Source organism: Pelobates fuscus, chromosome 5 (assembly GCF_036172605.1).
Source record: "Pelobates fuscus isolate aPelFus1 chromosome 5, aPelFus1.pri, whole genome shotgun sequence".
NCBI classification, from domain to species: Eukaryota; Metazoa; Chordata; class Amphibia; order Anura; family Pelobatidae; genus Pelobates; species Pelobates fuscus.
The window spans coordinates 294,062,613-294,082,063 of NC_086321.1; the positions used below are offsets into that span (position 1 = coordinate 294,062,613).

Here is a 19,451-nt window from a genome sequence, read left to right on the forward strand (position 1 = left end):
CCTCAAAGCCCATGATACACACTGGGGGGAGCTACTGTCCTCCCCAACCCCTGCACGGTGGGTGGGGGCCATAAATCACAATGGGGGACCTACTGTCCTCCCCCCCTCGGCCCCCACCCCTGCGCGGTGGGTGGGGGCCATAAATCACCCCACAGTGTTTGGTTCTAATGAGTGCAACGTAAATGGCTGCACAGGAGCTGGCCAACTGGAGAATTCAAAAGAGAAAACATGCACTGGAACTAATCGAGAAAGAGGAAAGACAGCCATACCAGATTCAGATGACAAAGCTGACACACAAGGGGTTAATTGAAATTGATACCGTGCCCGATCAGAACTTGACCCTAGAGGATCTGTCTGATTCTGTGTGGCAGCCTCAGGATTCTCAGCAGGATTGCATCTCAGAGAAAAGGGACACAACATCCCAACACAAGAGCCACCTTTTAGATCAGGACTGCCTTATATGCAAAGGGCTGATAAACCCCCCAGGTGATGCTGACTTAAGCCAATGGGTAATTACCAAGAAACCAGAGAAAATATGGAAACACCATATAACTAATGGCAATCAACATTCTTCATGCATTGAAAAGAAGAACAAGAAATTGCATGATCCAGATACTAGACTCACAGATCCAGCAGACTCAAGTGTGTGGAAGGGATTCCTTCACATGTTCTCTATAAAGCAGTTTAAAGTTACAGCCACGCCAGAGTCTGGTTATAGCAGTCATCTTTGCCAGGATTTACCAAAAGTGTTAACATCCGAAGGATGCACTTTGCAAGAGTCTGTTTGGGAATATGTGGATCGTATCTGGCCAGAGTGCACCAAGGACATGTGTGTGATCCGACTGAATCAAAGAACGTCAAGTGATGCAGTTTCATATGCTCGACTGTATTCTTATCTTAATCGGAAGCTGAGATATGCAATCATCAGAAGTCATGGCATGGAGGCGTTCCTAGTGCCTCTACCTGCCGGCCAACCCATCCCTCAAAGATTGCGTCCTTTGGGAGGTCCAGGTTTGGAAGACAACCATCCTATTCTGCTTCTGATCTTGCTTCTTCCAAGCCATCCTTCCTGGACAGCTTATCCCAAAAAATCTTCCAAGAAACATAAAGAAGGTTTGGATATCCCAGATGATATTTTCTCTGACATATTAGCAGATGTTGAACGAGAGGAGAGACAAATGGCCGAGCAAGGGCTCCCTCCTCCAGGTTTCCCAAATTTTGAGCAGTGGAATCAGAATTCTGAGGATACAGGAGAGGAAGTTGGCATGCCTGAGATCATGAATATGCTCCAAAATTTGAGCAATGGCCTTCAGTTCCCAGGAGAATTCTCTGTAATTATAGGAGAGAGTCAGGGTGCTAATATTATGCCACCTCTCCATGTGCCAAATACTGTTCCAGCAGGTCTCCCATATCCATCTTTTCCATTGTATCCAGAAGCAGCCTACCCTGGCTGGCATGGTATGTTGCCCCCTACTCATGCAGTAAATCCATTGTCCATTGACCCAGCCAATCTCTTCTCTTACCCGCTTTCACAAATAATACCACCTAACTTCTTATCTGATCAACATTTTACTGCAGGACCTCAACCTTTTGCATAAATGTTGTAGTTTTGTTATATTTACGTTTTTTGTTTTTTTTTTAACTGTTATGTTTTAGCGAAATATTGAAAAAAATACATGTAATGTGCTGTACATCAAAGCTGAAATTTTAATTTGTCTCAGTAAGTTGAAAGCCATACTTTCTATGGGAGTTTCAAATGTTCAATAATTGTTTTCTGAAGAAAGCATAACTGTCTGTTTTTAGCAAGCAACAACCCCATATTAAGCTGTTTATTCACTGAACATCTATTTGTACTGAATTGAAAACTGAATGACAAAATGTAGGCAGAAAACGAATGATTTGAATATATTCTTCAAATACCAGAATTTTTTAATTTGTTTTTTAGTTCACTACTATTCTGTGTTTAGTAATGTATAAGTGTGCCAGATGTGACAAGTTTACATAGGTTAATTATAGCCACTGTTATATCTGGGCTACAAATACATGCATTTTGGCAAACACCTCAAAGCCCATGTAAGCTTTGTGTTGTTGAATTTCAGTGATTTATTTTATGTTGCATGTGTACAGTTGTACTGTAAAATGGGTAAAGCATGGGATATGTTTTTACATTTGTATACTAAAAATTTTAATATACGTTGAAAAAAATAAATAAAAGGACGCATGAGCCTACAGGCATTGCGCATGAGCGTCCAGTAACGTGGCAAAAAAATTCCCAGCTCCCTAGAGGCTGTCCTAGCACCCCGGTCATACAAATATTCATTAACAGCTTTTCCTTGTTGGAGCAGGCGGTCGAACATTAGGAGTGTTGAATTCCAACGTGTAGGGCTGTCGCAAATCAAGCGCCTCACTGGCATGTTGTTTCGCCGCTGGATATCGGCAAAGTGAGCCATGGCCGTGTAGGAACGCCTGAAATGGCCACACACCTTCCTGGCCTGCTTCAGGACGTCCTGTAAGCCTGTGTACTTATGCACAAAGCGTTGTACAATCAGATTACACACATGTGCCATGCACGGCACATGTGTCAACTTGCCCAACTTCAATGCCGCTATCAAATTTTTTCCGTTGTCACACACCACTTTGCCGATATCCAGTTGCTGCGGAGTCAGCCACTTTTCCACCTGTGCGTTCAGGGCGGACAGGAATGCTTGTCTGGTGTGACTCTCTGCTTTCAAGCAAGTCAAACCCAAGACGGCGTGACACTGCCGTATCCGGGATGTGGAATAGTACCTGGGGAGCTGGGGGGGTGCCGTTGATGTGGAGCAAGAAGCAGCGGCACAAGAGGACTCAGCCGAGGAGGTTATGGAGTAGGAGGAGTAGAGGAGGTGGCAGCAGGACTGCCTGCAATTCGTGGCGGTGTCACCAACTCCTCTGCAATGCCACGCATTCCTTGCTTGTCAGCCGTCAGCAGGTTTACCCAATGCGCAGTGTAGGTGATATACCTGCCCTGACCATGCTTTGCAGACCAGGTATCAGTGGTCAGATGGACCCTTGCCCCAACACTGTGTGCCAGACATGCCATGACTTCCTTTTGCACAATCGAGTACAAGTTGGGGATTGCCTTTTGTGAAAAGAAATTCCGTCTGGGTACCTTCCACTGCGGTGTCCCAATAGCTACAAATTTTTTGAACGCCTCAGACTCAACCAGATTGTATGGTAAAAGCTGGCGGGCTAATAGTTCGGACAAGCCAGCTGTCAGACGCTGGGCAAGGGGGTGACTTGGTGACATTGGCTTCTTACGCTCAAACATGTCCTTGACAGACACATGACTGTGGGCAGATGAGCGGGAACTGGTCAAGGCGGGAGACGGAGTGGCGGATGGTTGAGAGGGGGCAAGAAGGACAGCAGTGGTTGACGTGGCTGAAGATGCTGGACCAGGAGGAGGATGGCGGCTTAGAGTAGGCGTGCTGCTTGTACTCATGTGTTGATCCCATAGGCGTTTGTGATGTGAGATCTTGTGCCTACGCAAAGCAGTTGTACCTAGGTGGGTGTTGGACCTCCCACGACTCAGTTTCCTTTGGCACAGGTTGCAAATGGCATCGCTGTTGTCAGAGGCAGACACACAAAAAAAATGCCACACTGCTGAGCTCTGCAATGACGGCATTCTGGTGGTGGACACAGCATGCGTTGATTGGCATGCTGTCGGGCTGACCCCGGGTGCCGATGCATGCTGTCTGACTGTGCCACTAGCTCCTTGTGACGACCCCCCCCTGCTTCCAACTCGTCTCCTCCTCCTCTCTGTCTCCCCATCTGAACTTTCGCCCTGTTCTTCTTCTTGCCGAGCGGGCACCCACGTGACATCCATGGACGCATCGTCATCATCAACCGCTTCGCTTGTATCTGACAACTCAGAAAAGGAAGCAGCAGCGGGTACAACATCATCATCATCACACCGTACCTCCATGTGTTTAATGCTGCCTGCCTGAGACATATCCCTGTTATCTACATCCTCTAGCAATAATGGTTGCGCATCACTCATTTCTTCAAACGGGTGTGTGAATAACTCCTCTGACATACCAAGTAAAGCGGCTGTGGTGCTAGTTTTGGTGGTGGCGGCAGGCGGGTGAGTGCTATCTTGAGAGGTGCCTGAAGCTAAGCTGGAGGAGGATGGTGCGTCAAGGTTCCGAGCGGAGGCTGTACAAGATTGGGTGTCCTGTGTTAGCCAGTCAACTAAGTCCTCAGAACTTTTCAAGTTCAGGGTACGTGGCTTCTGAAAACTGGGCATTATTCTAGGGCAAAAGGGAATCACAGCACCACGACCACGACGGCCCCTGCGGGGTGGCCTGCGTCTGCCTGTCATTTTTTGGGGGATTAGTGGTACTATGCATGCAAGCTACTGTGAGACCAGATATGATTGGCAATGTGAACTGTAACAGTTCTGCAGAGCACACACTGTAGGCCTGAGACACCCGCTTGAAGACAAGTAACTGCTATTCAATCTATAACAGTGAAAAATAAATTTTGGTTTTAAAAGCACGCTAAAGAGACACCAGATATGATTGGCAATGTGCACTGGAACAGTTCTGCAGAGCACACGCTGAAGGAAGGACTGACAGAGCCGCTTGAAGACAAGTAACTGCTATTCAATCTATAACAGTGAAAAACTAATTTTGGTTTTAAAAGCACGCTATAGAGACACCAGATATGATTGGCAATGTGCACTGGAACAGTTCTGCAGAGCACACGCTGAAGGAAGGACTGACAGAGCCGCTTGAAGACAAGTAACTGCTATTCAATCTATAACAGTGAAAAACTAATTTTGGTTTTAAAAGCACGCTATAGAGACACCAGATATGATTGGCAATGTGCACTGGAACAGTTCTGCAGAGCACACGCTGAAGGAAGGACTGACAGAGCCGCTTGAAGACAAGTAACTGCTATTCAATCTATAACAGTGAAAAACAAATTTTGGTTTTAAAAGCACGCTATAGAGACACCAGATATGATTGGCAATGTGCACTGGAACAGTTCTGCAGAGCACACACTGTAGGCCTGAGACACGCGCTTGAAGACAAGTAACTGCTATTCAATCTATAACAGTGAAAAACAAATTTTGTTTTTAAAAGCACGCTATAGAGACACCAAATATGATTGGCAACTGTCAAAGCACGCTGGAACAGGTCTACAGAGCACACGCTGAAGTAGGCCTGACACCCAGACACTTGCAGACAACTAACTGATCTTCTATTACAGTGAAAAAAAATGATTTCTTTAAAATCTAAAGCTTAAGCTATTGTTAAAACAGATATGAGTGGTGGCACTGACTGTGCAAATGGGCAAGGCATCCAACCTGACACAGAAGCTGGCAAGCAGGCAACTGCTCTTCTATTACAGTGGAAACAAAATTTTGGTTGTAAAAGCACGCTATAGAGACACCAGATATGAGTGGCAACTGTCAATGTACGCTGGCAGGGTTGTGCAGGGCACACGCTGAAGGAAGGCCTGACAGAGCCGCTTGAAGGACACTGACTGTCTGCTATTAGCTTACACTGGAAACCTTTTTTCTTTGTAAAAGCACGCTAAAGAGACACCAGATATGATTGGCAACTGTCAAAGCACGCTGGCACAGGTCTGCAGAGCACACGCTGAAGTAGGCCTGACACCCAGACGCTTGCAGACAACTAACTGATCTTCTATTACAGTGAAAAAAAATGATTTCTTTAAAATCTAAAGCTTAAGCTATTGTTAAAACAGATATGAGTGGTGGCACTGACTGTGCAAATGGGCAAGGCATTCAACCTGACACAGAAGCTGACAGGCAGGCAACTGCTCTTCTATTACAGTGAAAACAAATTATTTATTTTAAATCTAAAGCTTAACCAATTGTTAAAACAGATATGAGTGGTGGCACTGGGCAAGTGGGCACAGTATCCAATGTGAACCTCACACAGAAGCTGGCAGGCAGGCAACTGCTCTTCTATTACAGTGAAAAAAAAATATTTATTTTAAATGTAAAGCTTAACCAATTGTTAAAACAGATATGAGTGGTGGCACTGGGCAAGTAGGCACAGTATCCAATGTGAACCTCACACAGAAGCTGGCAGGCAGGCAACTGCTCTTCTATTAAAGTGGAAACAAAATTTTGGTTGTAAAAGCACGCTATAGAGACACCAGATATGAGTGGCAACTGTCAAAGCAGGCTGGCACAGGTCTGCAGAGCACACGCTGAAGTAGGCCTGACACCCAGACGCTTGCAGACAACTAACTGATGTTCTATTACAGTGAAAAAAAAATGATTTCTTTAAAATCTAAAGCTTAAGCTATTGTTAAAACAGATATGAGTGGTGGCACTGGGCAAGTAGGCACAGTATCCAATGTGAACCTCACACAGAAGCTGGCAGGCAGGCAACTGCTCTTCTATTACAGTGAAAAAAAATATTTATTTTAAATCTAAAGCTTAACCAATTGTTAAAACAGATATGAGTGGTGGCACTGGGCAAGTGGGCACAGTATCCAATGTGAACCTCACACAGAAGCTGGCAGGCAGACAACTGCTCTTCTATTACAGTGAAACAAAAATATTTATTTTAAATGTAAAGCTTAACCTATTGTTAAAACAGATATGAGTGGTGGCACTGGGCAAGTAGGCACAGTATCCAATGTGAACCTCACACAAAAGCTGGCAGGCAGGCACCTGCAATTACATTACACAGGGAAAAAAAAGCAGCCTGATGTTATAGCCCTAAAAAGGGCTTTTTGGGGTGCTGTCCTTACAGCAGAGATCAGATGAGTCCTTCAGGATTGTAGTGGACACTGAATACCCAAGCCTAGCTATCAATTTCCCTATCTAATCAGCAGCAGCTAAACTTTCCCTCCTCTCACTAAGCATGCATCTTCCGAATGAATCGAAAATGGATGCTGGGAGGGAGGTTGGAGGGTGTGGAAGGGAGGGAGTGCTGCTGATTGGCTGGAATGTGTCTGCTGACCGAGAGGCACAGGGTCAAAGTTTGCCCAATGATGACGAATAGGGGGCGGATCGAACTGCGCATGTGTCCGCGAACACGCTAATTTCGCCAGGAACTGTTCGCCGGCGGACAGTTTGGTACATCACTAGTCCTGTGTAACTCCTTAGTCTACCATGGTCCACCTATAGAGTTCGTTTTGGAGTTACTATCTCTAATCCTCCACAACAATCATTTCAGATTCGAGGAACAATGGTACCTCCAGGTGGCGGGAACATCGATGGGGTCATCGGTAGCCCCAATGTATGCAAATGCATTCATGTACGTATATGAAATGGAACACATTTTATCGACATATGGGGATTCCATAATAGCATACTACCGCTACATAGATGACCTGCTCATAATCTGGAGGGGCACACAAGTGGAGGCACAACAAATGGTATCCGCATTGAACCACCTTCCATCACCTATCAGGTTTACAGCCAATATAAGTGCAGATAGGGTACAATACCTCGATTTGGAGTTAACCTGGGGGCAGAATGAGATTGAGTATTCTTTATACTCAAAGCCTACCGATCGAAACACCCTCCTGCATGCCCACAGTGCACACCCCATTGCACTCAAAAAATTGATACCTAAGGCACAATTCCAATGGGTCATCCGCAACAATTCAAACCCGGATAGGATGGAAGTGCAATTGGATACCATGTCCCAGAAGTTTGCAAACAGAGGCTATGAAAGCCGGGTTCTCCAGGATGCTCTCAATATGGCTAGGACAGCTACGGATAAAGAAAAAGCACAACCCACACAGAGGATGGTGTTCCCCATGACGTTCCACAATTCTTCACATCAGATTTCAACAGTGATTAAAGAAAATTGGAAGATGGTGGCTACTGACGACCTGCTCCCGAAGATCTTTAAGGAACCACCGATGATCTGCTATAGACGCAATAGAAACCTACGTGACATATTGGTGCATACGGATCCGGTCGCCAGTTACTCTAAGACAACCAAGAGCAACATACGAGGATGCATCCGCTGCCTTGGTTGTGTGACATGTGGACATATGATTCCATCAAAAAAATTAAATCATCCACATACTAACAGAGTTTATGATATCAAGCACACCATCACTTGTAGAACTTCCCACGTTATTTACAAACTTATGTGCCCATGTGGTCTCTATTACGTGGGAAAAACAGAGACACAATTATGTGAACGCATTAGGGGGTCACCGTTCCAGTATTAGGTTAGCCTACAGGGATGGACTTACTGACAAGCCCGTGGCCAAGCATTTTTTTGACAAAGGACACCCTCTATACTTCCTCAAATTCATGGGTATAGACCACATTCCCCCTCCCAAGAGAGGTGGAAATAGAGGCAAAATGTTGCTTCAGAAAGAAGCATTCTGGATACATCAGTTAGACACGGTGGCCCCTAGGGGTTTGAATGAAAACATTCCTTATTACTCATTTATTTAGCTCCCTTAAACTGTACCAGTTTGATTTTATTATTTTTGATTTTAGACATATATGCTATTACCCCTTACAGGGATTTGTAGACATATATTTACTTCTTTAAGTCTTCATTGATAAGTTGTTTAATGGCTATGACGTCAAGTGTAGTGATATTTCTCTCACATATGTATTGCACAACAGTTTTTTGCATGTTCTTTGCACCATTTTTTGCACTTTATTTATTGCACGTCACCACTTTAAAAACTACCTGGTGTAGTATCTTCTATAGCACTTTAATATGATATACACTAGTTACATTATTGGTATGTGTTTCTAGTGGCACCATACAAATATGCCATATGCCTTCACAAGATAAACCTCTACAGGGTTTCTTTTTTCATGTCATATTACATTTATAATATCTAATTTTTTCATCCACATATATTCACTCATACAACTCACACACGAAGTTTCTATTATGCACTATCGGCGGATTGTCCGCATTACGTTGCTTAGCAACGCCCCACTTGCCGGTTACCAACACGGCACGCGTCATGTGACGATATGAGTCCCGTGCATTTCTGAGGGTGGAGCAACGGGTTGAGTGCTCCCGCACACCCGGAAGCATAGCCGACGCTACACGCGCGGTTGATATGCCGCACCCCCTCTCCATTGATTTACAGGCTCCCCGACATGTAGGGGAAAGGGGCGGAGCTGGGCTGAGACCTAATGCGCACACCCGGAAACGCCGAGGACACCATGCACCTGGGTGAGTCACTCTTAATTATTGTTATGGCTATATATTGACATACATTGCAAGTACTATGTGTTGTCCTATCATTTTTTGTCTGACCCTGAGGAAAGTCCCGAGCGGGGACTGAAACGTTGGTCACAGATTTTAAATATGATTGAATAAAACTTTTGGATTTTAACAAGACCGGTGAGCAGCTATTATTTGGCATTCTATATATATATATATATATATATATATATATATATAAAATATATATATATATATATATATATATATAAAAATATATAATTACATAAATGATTACATAAGTATACACGTCAAATTTAAATACATATGTGTGTATATATATATATATATATTAAAATTCTACATGTATATTTAAAGCGGCACTGTCATGCCGAATTCCGTTTTTTTTTTAACCCGCCTCAACTACATCCAATCGACCCCCTAGTCACCCCCAAATGCCCCTATGCCCCCCACATTACCTATTTTTTATTCTTTATTTTCTGCCCCGATCTATATTCAGGGCGCCGCCATCTTTGTGTGGGTAGGTGAAGTCCCTGTGGGACACGTCATCTACCCACACTAGATAGCGCTGAGATTCCCGCACATGCCCAGTGAAACATCTGGACATGCGAACGGGAATTTCACCTATTCATTCATTCATCAGACAGACGAATGAATGAATAGAAAAAATCAGATGAACAAACTAACACTGTGTATCAGTGTTCGTTTGTTTGTTCGGTTTATTACAAGGAGGGAGCTACCGGCGTGCAGCTCCCGCCTTGCAATATGTAAAGACAGAAGCGGCAGGGAGCAGTGCTCCCCACCACTTCATAAGCCCCCCAGGTCCCCTCCTCACTCTATGGGGGTCAATATGACCCCCATTATAGCACAAGGGAGATTAAAATCTCCCCAATGCCCCTACTCGCTATATCGCGAGTAGGGGCATGTCCACTAAACAGTGACCTACTGTCCTCCCCTCAGGCCCCCACCCCTGGGTGGCGGGTGGGGGCCATAATAGTAATAAGGGGGGGGGACCTACTGTCCTCCACCCCCCGGCCCCCACCCCTGGGCGGCGGGTGGGGGCCATAATAGTAATAGGGGGGGGACCTACTGTCCTCCCCCCCCGGCCCCCACCCCTGGGCGGCGGGTGGGGGCCATAATAGTAATATGGGGGGGGGGACCTACTGTCCTCCACCCCCCGGCCCCCACCCCTGGGCGGCGGGTGGGGGCCATAATAGTAATAAGGTGGGGGGACCTACTGTCCTCCAGCCCCCGGCCCCCACCCCTGGGCGGCGGGTGGGGGCCCTAATGGTAAAAGGGGGGGGGGATCTACTGTCCTCCCCCCCGGCCCCCACCCCTGGGCGGCGGGTGGGGGCCATAACGATAATGGGGGGGTACCTACTGTCCTTCCCCCGCCCCCACCCCTGGGCGGCGGGTGGGGGCACTAAGTAAATCCCCCCCCATCAAGGTGACTAGGGGTGCCCAAGCCGCCAGTCACCCACCCCCCACCGAAATAAAAAATGCCCCTACCTACCCCCCTCACTTAAAATTAAACTTACCATTCGACGTCTTCTTTTTCTAAAATCTTCATTTTCAGCCCCAAAAAAGGCCAAATAAAAAAACCATCATAGCTGTCGAACTAAAAATAAAATAAAAAACCCGAGCGCAAAAAAAAACCCAGACGAAAAAGAAAAAACCCGAGCGCACAAAAAAATAATCCATCTTCACCCATGAAGGGCTCCGCGCAGACTGAGCTCCGCAGGGCGGGGCAAGGCTTATAAAGCCTTGCCCCGCCCTGCAATTAGCCTAAGAACACTCTGATTGGTGGGTTTAAGCCAATCAGAGTGCTCTTTGTCATTTTACAAGCGTGGGAAAGTTCTTTGGAATTTTCCCACGCTTGTAAAATGACACAGAGCACTGTGATTGGATGGCTTGAAATCCATCCAATCACAGTGCTCTGTGTCATTTTACAAGCGTGGGAAAGTTCTTTGGAATTTTCCCACGCTTGTAAAATTACACAGAGCACTGTGATTGGATGGATTTCAAGCCATCCAATCACAGTGCTCTGTGTCATTTTACAAGTGTGGGAAAATTCCAAAGAACTTTCCCACGCTTGTAAAATGACACAGAGCACTGTGATTGGATGGATTTCAAGCCATCCAATCACAGTGCTCTGTGTCATTTTACAAGCGTGGGAAAATTCCAAAGAACTTTCCCACGCTTGTAAAATGACACAGAGCACTGTGATTGGATGGATTTCAAGCCATCCAATCACAGTGCTCTGTGTCATTTTACAAGCGTGGGAAAATTCCAAAGAACTTTCCCACGCTTGTAAAATGACACAGAGCACTGTGATTGGATGGATTTCAAGCCATCCAATCACAGTGCTCTGTGTCATTTTACAAGCGTGGGAAAATTCCAAAGAACTTTCCCACGCTTGTAAAATGACACAGAGCACTGTGATTGGATGGATTTCAAGCCATCCAATCACAGTGCTCTGTGTCATTTTACAAGCGTGGGAAAATTCCAAAGAACTTTCCCACGCTTGTAAAATGACACAGAGCACTGTGATTGGATGGATTTCAAGCCATCCAATCACAGTGCTCTGTGTCATTTTACAAGCGTGGGAAAATTCCAAAGAACTTTCCCACGCTTGTAAAATGACACAGAGCACTGTGATTGGATGGATTTCAAGCCATCCAATCACAGTGCTCTGTGTCATTTTACAAGCGTGGGAAAATTCCAAAGAACTTTCCCACGCTTGTAAAATGACAAAGAGCACTCTGATTGGCTTAAACCCACCAATCAGAGTGTTCTTAGGCTAATTGCAGGGCGGGACAAGGCTTTATAAGCCTTGCCCTGCCCTGCGGAGCTCAGTCTGCGCGGAGCCCTCCATGGGTGAAGATGGATTATTTTTATGTGCGCTCGGGTTTTTTCTTTTTCGTCAAGTTTTTTTTTTTTGCGCTCGGGTTTTTTATTTTATTTTTAGTTCGACGGCTATGATGGTTTTTTATTTGGCCTTTTTTGGGGCTGAAAAATGAAGATTTTAGAAAAAAGAAGACGTCGAATGGTAAGTTTAATTTTACTTTACAGGTTAGCAATTTTATTCCACCCTCACTATTTTTTAAGGTGAGGGGGGTAGGTAGGGGCATTTTTTATTTGGGTGGGGGGTGGGTGACTAGGGGCTTGGGCACCCCTAGTCACCTTGATGGGGGGGGGGAATTTACTTAGTGCCCCCACCCGCCGCCCAGGGGTGGGGGCTGGGGGGGGCAGTAGGCCCCCCCTCCTTATTACTATGATGGCCCCCACCCGCCGCCCAGGGGTGGGGGCCCGGGGGGGAGGACAGTAGGTCCCCCCCCCTTCTTATTACCATTATGGTCCCCACCCGCCGGCCAGGGGTGGGGGCCGGGGGGGAGGACAGTAGGTCCCCCCCCCTACTACTATTATGGCCCCCACCCACCGCCCAGGGGTGGGGGCTGGGGGGGGGAGGACAGTAGGTCCCCGCCCCCCTACTACTACTATTATGGCCCCCACCCGCCGCCCAGGGGTGGGGGCCGGGGGGGGAGGGCAGTAGGTCCCCCCCCCCTCTTATTACCATTATGGCCTCCACCCGCCGGCCAGGGGTGGTGGCCGGGGGGAGGACAGTAGGTCCCCCCCCACCCCTCATTATCTTTATGGCCCCCACCCACCGCTCAGGGGTGGGGGCCGGGGGGGGACAATAGGTCTCCCTCCCTTATTTTACTTTACAGCCCCCACCCGTCGTTTAGGGGTGGGGGGCAATATTTTTTTATTTTTATTTTTACAGTGAGCAGCCACAGGCTGCTCACTGCTTACTAGACATGCCCCTACTCGCGGTATAGCGAATAGGGGCATATTATTTACTAATACCAAGTCATTTTTACTTAGTGTTAGTACATTTGGCTGAAAGACCAATTCAGGTCTTTCAGCCTTTTAGTAGATAGCTCCCTGATACCGTGGGAATTAGGGAGTTATCTACTAAGCGGCTGCAAGATGCAGCCACAGCAATGAATAGGATCGGAGTTTCATTCATTAGAATGAAATTCCGATCCGAACAAAGTACCGAATTGCATCCTAACACCAATGGAGAAACAGTGCTCATTCTGTTAGGATGCAATTCGGCAGTTTTGCCGGCGTTCTGTCTAAGTGACAGGACGTTCGGCAATACTGACAGGAAGCATTGTGGGAACTGTGAGGAAAGCTAGGGATCATGGGAAAATTGCTCTGACCAGCGGAAATGAAGCACACTTTGCTCCTCCGCTGGTCAGAGCTGGTCAAGCGGAGGAATCCTCCATAAGACAGAGTCCCTACTTTGTCTTATGATTTAAAAAAAAACTAAAGAAGGAAGAAAAGAATAACAGATCCTGAGAGAGGGGGAGAAGAGGAAGAGATTGAGGAAAGGTAAGTTCGGCATGACAGTGCCTCTTTAAGTAATCTTTTAACATAATTATGTGATTTAATTAATAAAAATTTGATTGATGTGCCTGACAACACAGGCAGAAAGTGCAGGGAATTTAATTTGCAAGCACTATATTTATCCCTCAAACTTTCCAAGACACCATACACCCTGTACATGGGGGGTACTGTTTTACTCGGGAGACTTTGCTGAACACAAATACTAGTGATTCAAAATGATAAATTGTATTACAATGATGTTATGACATTTACAGCTAAAACTACAGCTGGGCCATCTTCACCTCTTGTCTCTGTTAATATTTTTGTGATTGTGTGAGCTACAACCATCTACAGGGACATTCTGTGGCATGGCGCCATCTGTTGGTTGAATACTGTAATGGAACCACAAGCATCCAAAGGGACGTGTGAAAGCGCCATCTATTGGTTGTACATTCCTACTCACCACTTTATTTGAATATATGTTGCATATGATGGGAATGCAGAGAGAATGGTATAATATTTATTGTCTTTGTTTCACTTACTTCCTCCTTTGCATAGTTATATTTTACTGTGTTATGTGATTACCTGTAATATATATATATATATATATATATATATATATATATATTTTTGTGTTAGGTGCTTATGATAGTACAGTGTGAAATACCATAGATACATGTAGGATAATAAAAGAGCAAGTCGGTTGTGGTGTGCCGGAACCGACGATGAGGTAGGCCTGAGAAAGAAGAGGGCCTACCCAGGAAAAGAAATAGAAAGGAAATAAATGTTAAAATGTGGAGTGGTGGGAGGATCATTCAACTCTGACCTTGAATGGTAATGAGCAAGGCAAGGGGAGTGCCTTAAGTAGGCTAGAGGCAGCAAACCAGCCCCTCCCACAAATCCAGGCAAATTACACACACAGACACACACAGACACACACACATACACACACACAGACACACACAGACACACACACAGACACACATTTTTTTTTAAATTTGTATTTCCGTCTGACATTTTAGCTGTGAATGTCATAATACTGTTAGGTTTTACTGCACAAATATGCACATATTTGTAATCAACGATGTCTCACGAGTACAACAGTATCCCCCATTAACAGGTGTTATGGTGTTTTGGAAAGTTACAGGGTCAAATATAGAACGTTCCATTTTCAAATAGAAATTTGCCAGATTGGTAATGTTACCTTTGTAATGACATGAAGGGGTGCTGCCCTGGAACAGCACTGTCACTTTAAATGTGGGAACCCATTCAGCAGAGAAATAAATGCCAAGACACAAATAAATAGGGTAAATCAAGAATCATATATTTACAGGGAACCAAAGGAGAAAGCAAAACTATATATATATATATATATATATATATATATATATATATATATATATATACATACATATACACATACATACATACATACATACATACACACACACACACACACACACACACACACACACACACACACACACACACAAAATATATACAGTAAATCAAAATAAGCACGAATTGTGCAGGTAACAAATACTGTAAGTCCTTTGGTAAGGGCAGGATTGTGCAGCTACCACGAGTATCAGGTAGGGCACAATTCCAGAGTCACAAGACTAATATAGTGACATCAAGATAAAAAGTAGAATAAATGAACAAGTCTGCAGGGACAGGATCACTGGTAGTAAAGCCGGGACCACAGAACCAGAACACAGGGTCAGAGGACACAGCAACAAAGGACCAGGAGGACACAATAACGCAGGATCAGGAGGACACAGGACCAGGAGCCAGGAGCCAGGAGCCAGGAGCAAGGAACACAGGAAACCAGGGAAACAGGAAACAAAAGGCAATGATCTGGCAAAGTGTGAGGGGAGAACCCAAACTAAATAGGTGCTAAACAAGGACCAGGTGAAGTGCTTAATGGAAAGAAATCAGGAACAGTGCCAAACCGAAACAGTGGTGAGTATGAGTACTGCACGAGGGCAAATCAGCTAAGGAGTGTCGTGACAAGAGGCACTCCTGCGCAGCCAGGGACTTGGTATATAGTCACTTTGAGTATTGTTATGTTCTGGATTTTGATGAAGAATTGCTGGGCCAATCGCACGTGAGGGGTGTACTCGCACCAAGTTATTATTTCCTACTGTACATTTGTGCTTTGTTCATGTACCTTAGTATTAAACTGTATCACACTCTTTTAAATAAAGATTTTCAAAAACAGAAAATACAAAGTCACTTTATATACATAAACTTCTCATTTTTAGCTAAATGCTGTACACATTTACATTTAAAATGACTAATTGAGCGGCGGAGACTGACTGCCAAAGCGAACGGTCGCATGTGTCTGGAGCTCCGAACTACAAGGCTGATAAATACCCTTTTTACCGATATCCAGACCGGACCAACAGGGCCCGACAGCTCTCCCTGGAGCCCTCAACCCAGATGGGGAAAAAAACGAAAAAAGCGAGGCAAGAAGCGCCCCGAATGGGCATGAACATAGGAGAAATGTGACGGCAGGCTCATGGTGCTCAGGGGCCTGAGATGGCGGCCATTACTGGGGTTGCTCTGACCTCTCGGACGACTTTTCCTGTGGAACCAATGAGGATATACACCAGCTCTGGCGCTTCCCCCGCCGCTGATCCCGACAACAAAGCCAGACTCTGCTCCGGTGACGTCCGTACTCCTGAAAAGAGCTACTGGCGGATTTACAAAAGAACCTCCAGGCAGACATGGCCACGATCCGCCAGGACTTGAAAGGCCTGACAGGCAGGATAGGAACCCTGGAAACCACCTCACTCTCATCCAAAAAGCAGATCACCACCCTCCAGCAAGAGGTCCAAGATCTGCGAAAACTCAACGGCTCCTATGAAGGCCGCTTTGCTGCCCTTGAAGACTCCCGCCGCCGGAATAACATAAAGGTCAGAGGGGTCCCTGACAACGTACCCGACGCGGAGCTCCCGCACGTGGTGAGGAGACTACTATCGGCCCTGCTTAAGCCCAAAATGTCCAAAACGCTAGAGATGGAGGGCATATTCAGAGTGCCCAAACCAGCCCATGCACCAACCTCAGCCACGAGGGACTTGATCTTACAATTCGTTAGAGGAAGAGACAAAGCAGCCCTCCTCAACGCACTGCGCGGCAACTCACCTTACTCCTTTGAAGGCATGTCCCTGACTTTTTATGCTGATCTAAGCAGTAGTACCTTGGCATGGCGTCGGGAGATGCTGCCGCTTACAATCCTCCTACAAAAGCATAACCTCAGCTATAGATGACGCCCTTCACGTGCCCTATCAGTCGCCCCACGGGACTACAACCCACATAATCCGAGACCTCTGGGAAGCCGCAACGACCCTGCAGCAACTGGGCATTCCCCAACACCTCCTCAACATCGCTGCATCGGAAGCAACACAGAGACCAACCCACGGATGAAACCCGGAAACTTCGGCTGAATTTGTATCCAGACGGGTAGCCCAGGGCCCACAGGACAGAGCCAAGACTTTATCAGAGACAGCCTATCACGGACCCAGTTCGGGACTCATGCAATCTGGCTGCCCGCACTTAAACCCGCATACCCACTCACACGTAGAGCATATAACACTCATTAACCTCCCTCAGACTGGAAGAAGGTATACGCCACTGGTTCCCCCCACCCTTTTTTCTCTGGCCCAGGGGTTAAACGGGCTAGAAAAGAGCATACCGCCAACCTGAGTTTAATAGTGTCACTAACTCCCGCAATAAGACCAAGCCAAAGAGGACACCTGACCTATTCCACAATGGGTCATTTTTATTTTTATTTTTTTATTTTTTTTCGCTTTGTGTACATTGTATATATGGTTTCCTCCGTAGGTACACAACATGGGTTCCACACACTACACCCCACTGGAGCAACTAGGGGGCCCCACACGAGAGGAACCTTGCATTGACACACCTACTCACCCAGCAGCCTGATATGACTGCAATTTGTAAACGGCACACTACCCGAATACAAAAAGCCCACAAAGCAAGCACTACCGGCAACCTTTGTCCAGCACAGCACTCAGCACAACAGCACCCACACAGGGGATTTCCTCACAGAGCATACAGATGCAAGTAACAGACACTCTGTTATACAGTTTTCAAGTGTGCCTCCCCAGACCCACTAAGAGACCACACGCATCCCAAATTACACCATAAGCAACTACAGCGCAGGACATACGTTATTATTTAGTGCTCAACTGGATTTGCACGGCCCTCTTAGACTCCTTGCAAGTCACACCTCACTTCAGAGAAACACCACATTTTACCGTGAACACTCCTAACTTACATTAAAAATAATAGTATATTACCATCAGTTTGAATCCGCAATGTACCGCCAAGCTTACTAGTATAGACCCACTGACGTATACTTAACCTCCGCTTATGTTATACCGTTATGATGTTGAACCACCTATTACTTAAAATGTGCAAGTTGTACTCATGCCATATTTCTGTTATACAATGTTTCTAAAAAAGCGCTTGAGAATGCTGTTATGGCAATTCAAGCACCGCTGTACCTACATGCACAACAAAAATAAAGAATAAAAAAAAAATGACTAATTGAAACAAATTTTAAAGCCAAAAGTTGAATAGTAAATTAAGAACCAGTGGCAGAACTGCTACTGTTGCGGCTGCACTGGGGACGCACGCATCTAGGTTTTGCTGAACAGGGGCCCTCTCCGTCAATGTGTGTGTATGTGTCAGTGTATGTATCTGTGTTTCAAGATGTGTATATGTGCGTGTGCGTAGTTGTGTGTCATGATCTTTGTATGTGTCAGTGTGTGTATCTGTGTGTCTATTTATGTGCATACATAGCAGCGACCAAAAAACAATACAACATGCAAACACACCCCTGAAATCAAACACGAAGATTACATACAAACACCTCGGCATTCAAACTTCAAAATTATACAAATAAACCCCTTCATTCTAACACCAATAATGCATACAAATGCGCACCTGCATTTAAAAGTCAACATTATATACAAACACACTCCCTGTATTAAAGTGCTACAATTATATACAAACTACCCTTCTTTCAGACACCAACACTACACACAAAACCACACCTGCATTTAAAAGCCAACACTACATACAAACACGCCCCTTCAATCAAGCATAAATACTACACACAAGTGCACCACTGCAATCCAATGGAAAAAGTACATACAAATATACCCCTACATGCACGCACATACTGTATACAAATACGTGCTTAAATTCAAATGCACAAACACTGCTTACAAATGGTAAAATTGTGGGAGCTCAAGAGAGGGAATCTACATTTTGGCCACCCTTATGCTAGAAGGGGCCCGAAAACATTTTTCTCTACATTAGTTCCGCCACTGTTCAGAAGTCTACTTATTTGTGTAAAATATTTACTTCCATAATAGTGGATGTTTTGCTTGAAACTGCTTTAGAAATAGAGCATGTTTCTATGAGTTTTGTGTGAGATATGTTTTATGTTAATATATAGGTGCATGTGCAGGCATTTATCTTTTCAAAATGTGTGCATTGGAGTTCTTGAATTACTATTTTCTATTCTTACAGATTCTTCTTCCCTCATTGGATTGAGTCAGGTGGAAAGAAATCGGAACGCTGTAGCATATTGAATTTAGCTCCTGATCCCCTGCTCAGCTATCAGGTCATTGATTATCTGTTTGCCCAGGTGAGCCATCAAATATAAGTAACTATGTTTCTTAAAGTGAACCTTATATGGAAAAATTTATAATTTGCATTGAATACACCATATATCACAAAGATACATGGTGTATTTAAAATATAAATATTTACATTTACTCACTTTTCCTCCATTCCAGCGTCGCTTCACTTTTTGTGTAACAC

At 45.2% G+C, this 19,451-nt stretch overlaps 1 protein-coding gene across 1 annotated transcript in view; it reads left to right on the plus strand.

Annotated features, from left to right (window-relative positions):
- The window catches only part of JAK3 (Janus kinase 3), a 329,337-nt gene that overhangs the window by 111,075 nt on the left and 198,811 nt on the right, over positions 1-19,451 (plus strand). The window contains exon 4 of the mRNA XM_063455458.1: positions 19,158-19,275. Within this exon, the coding sequence (XP_063311528.1) occupies positions 19,158-19,275 (118 nt within the window). The remainder of the gene's footprint in view (positions 1-19,157; positions 19,276-19,451) is intronic.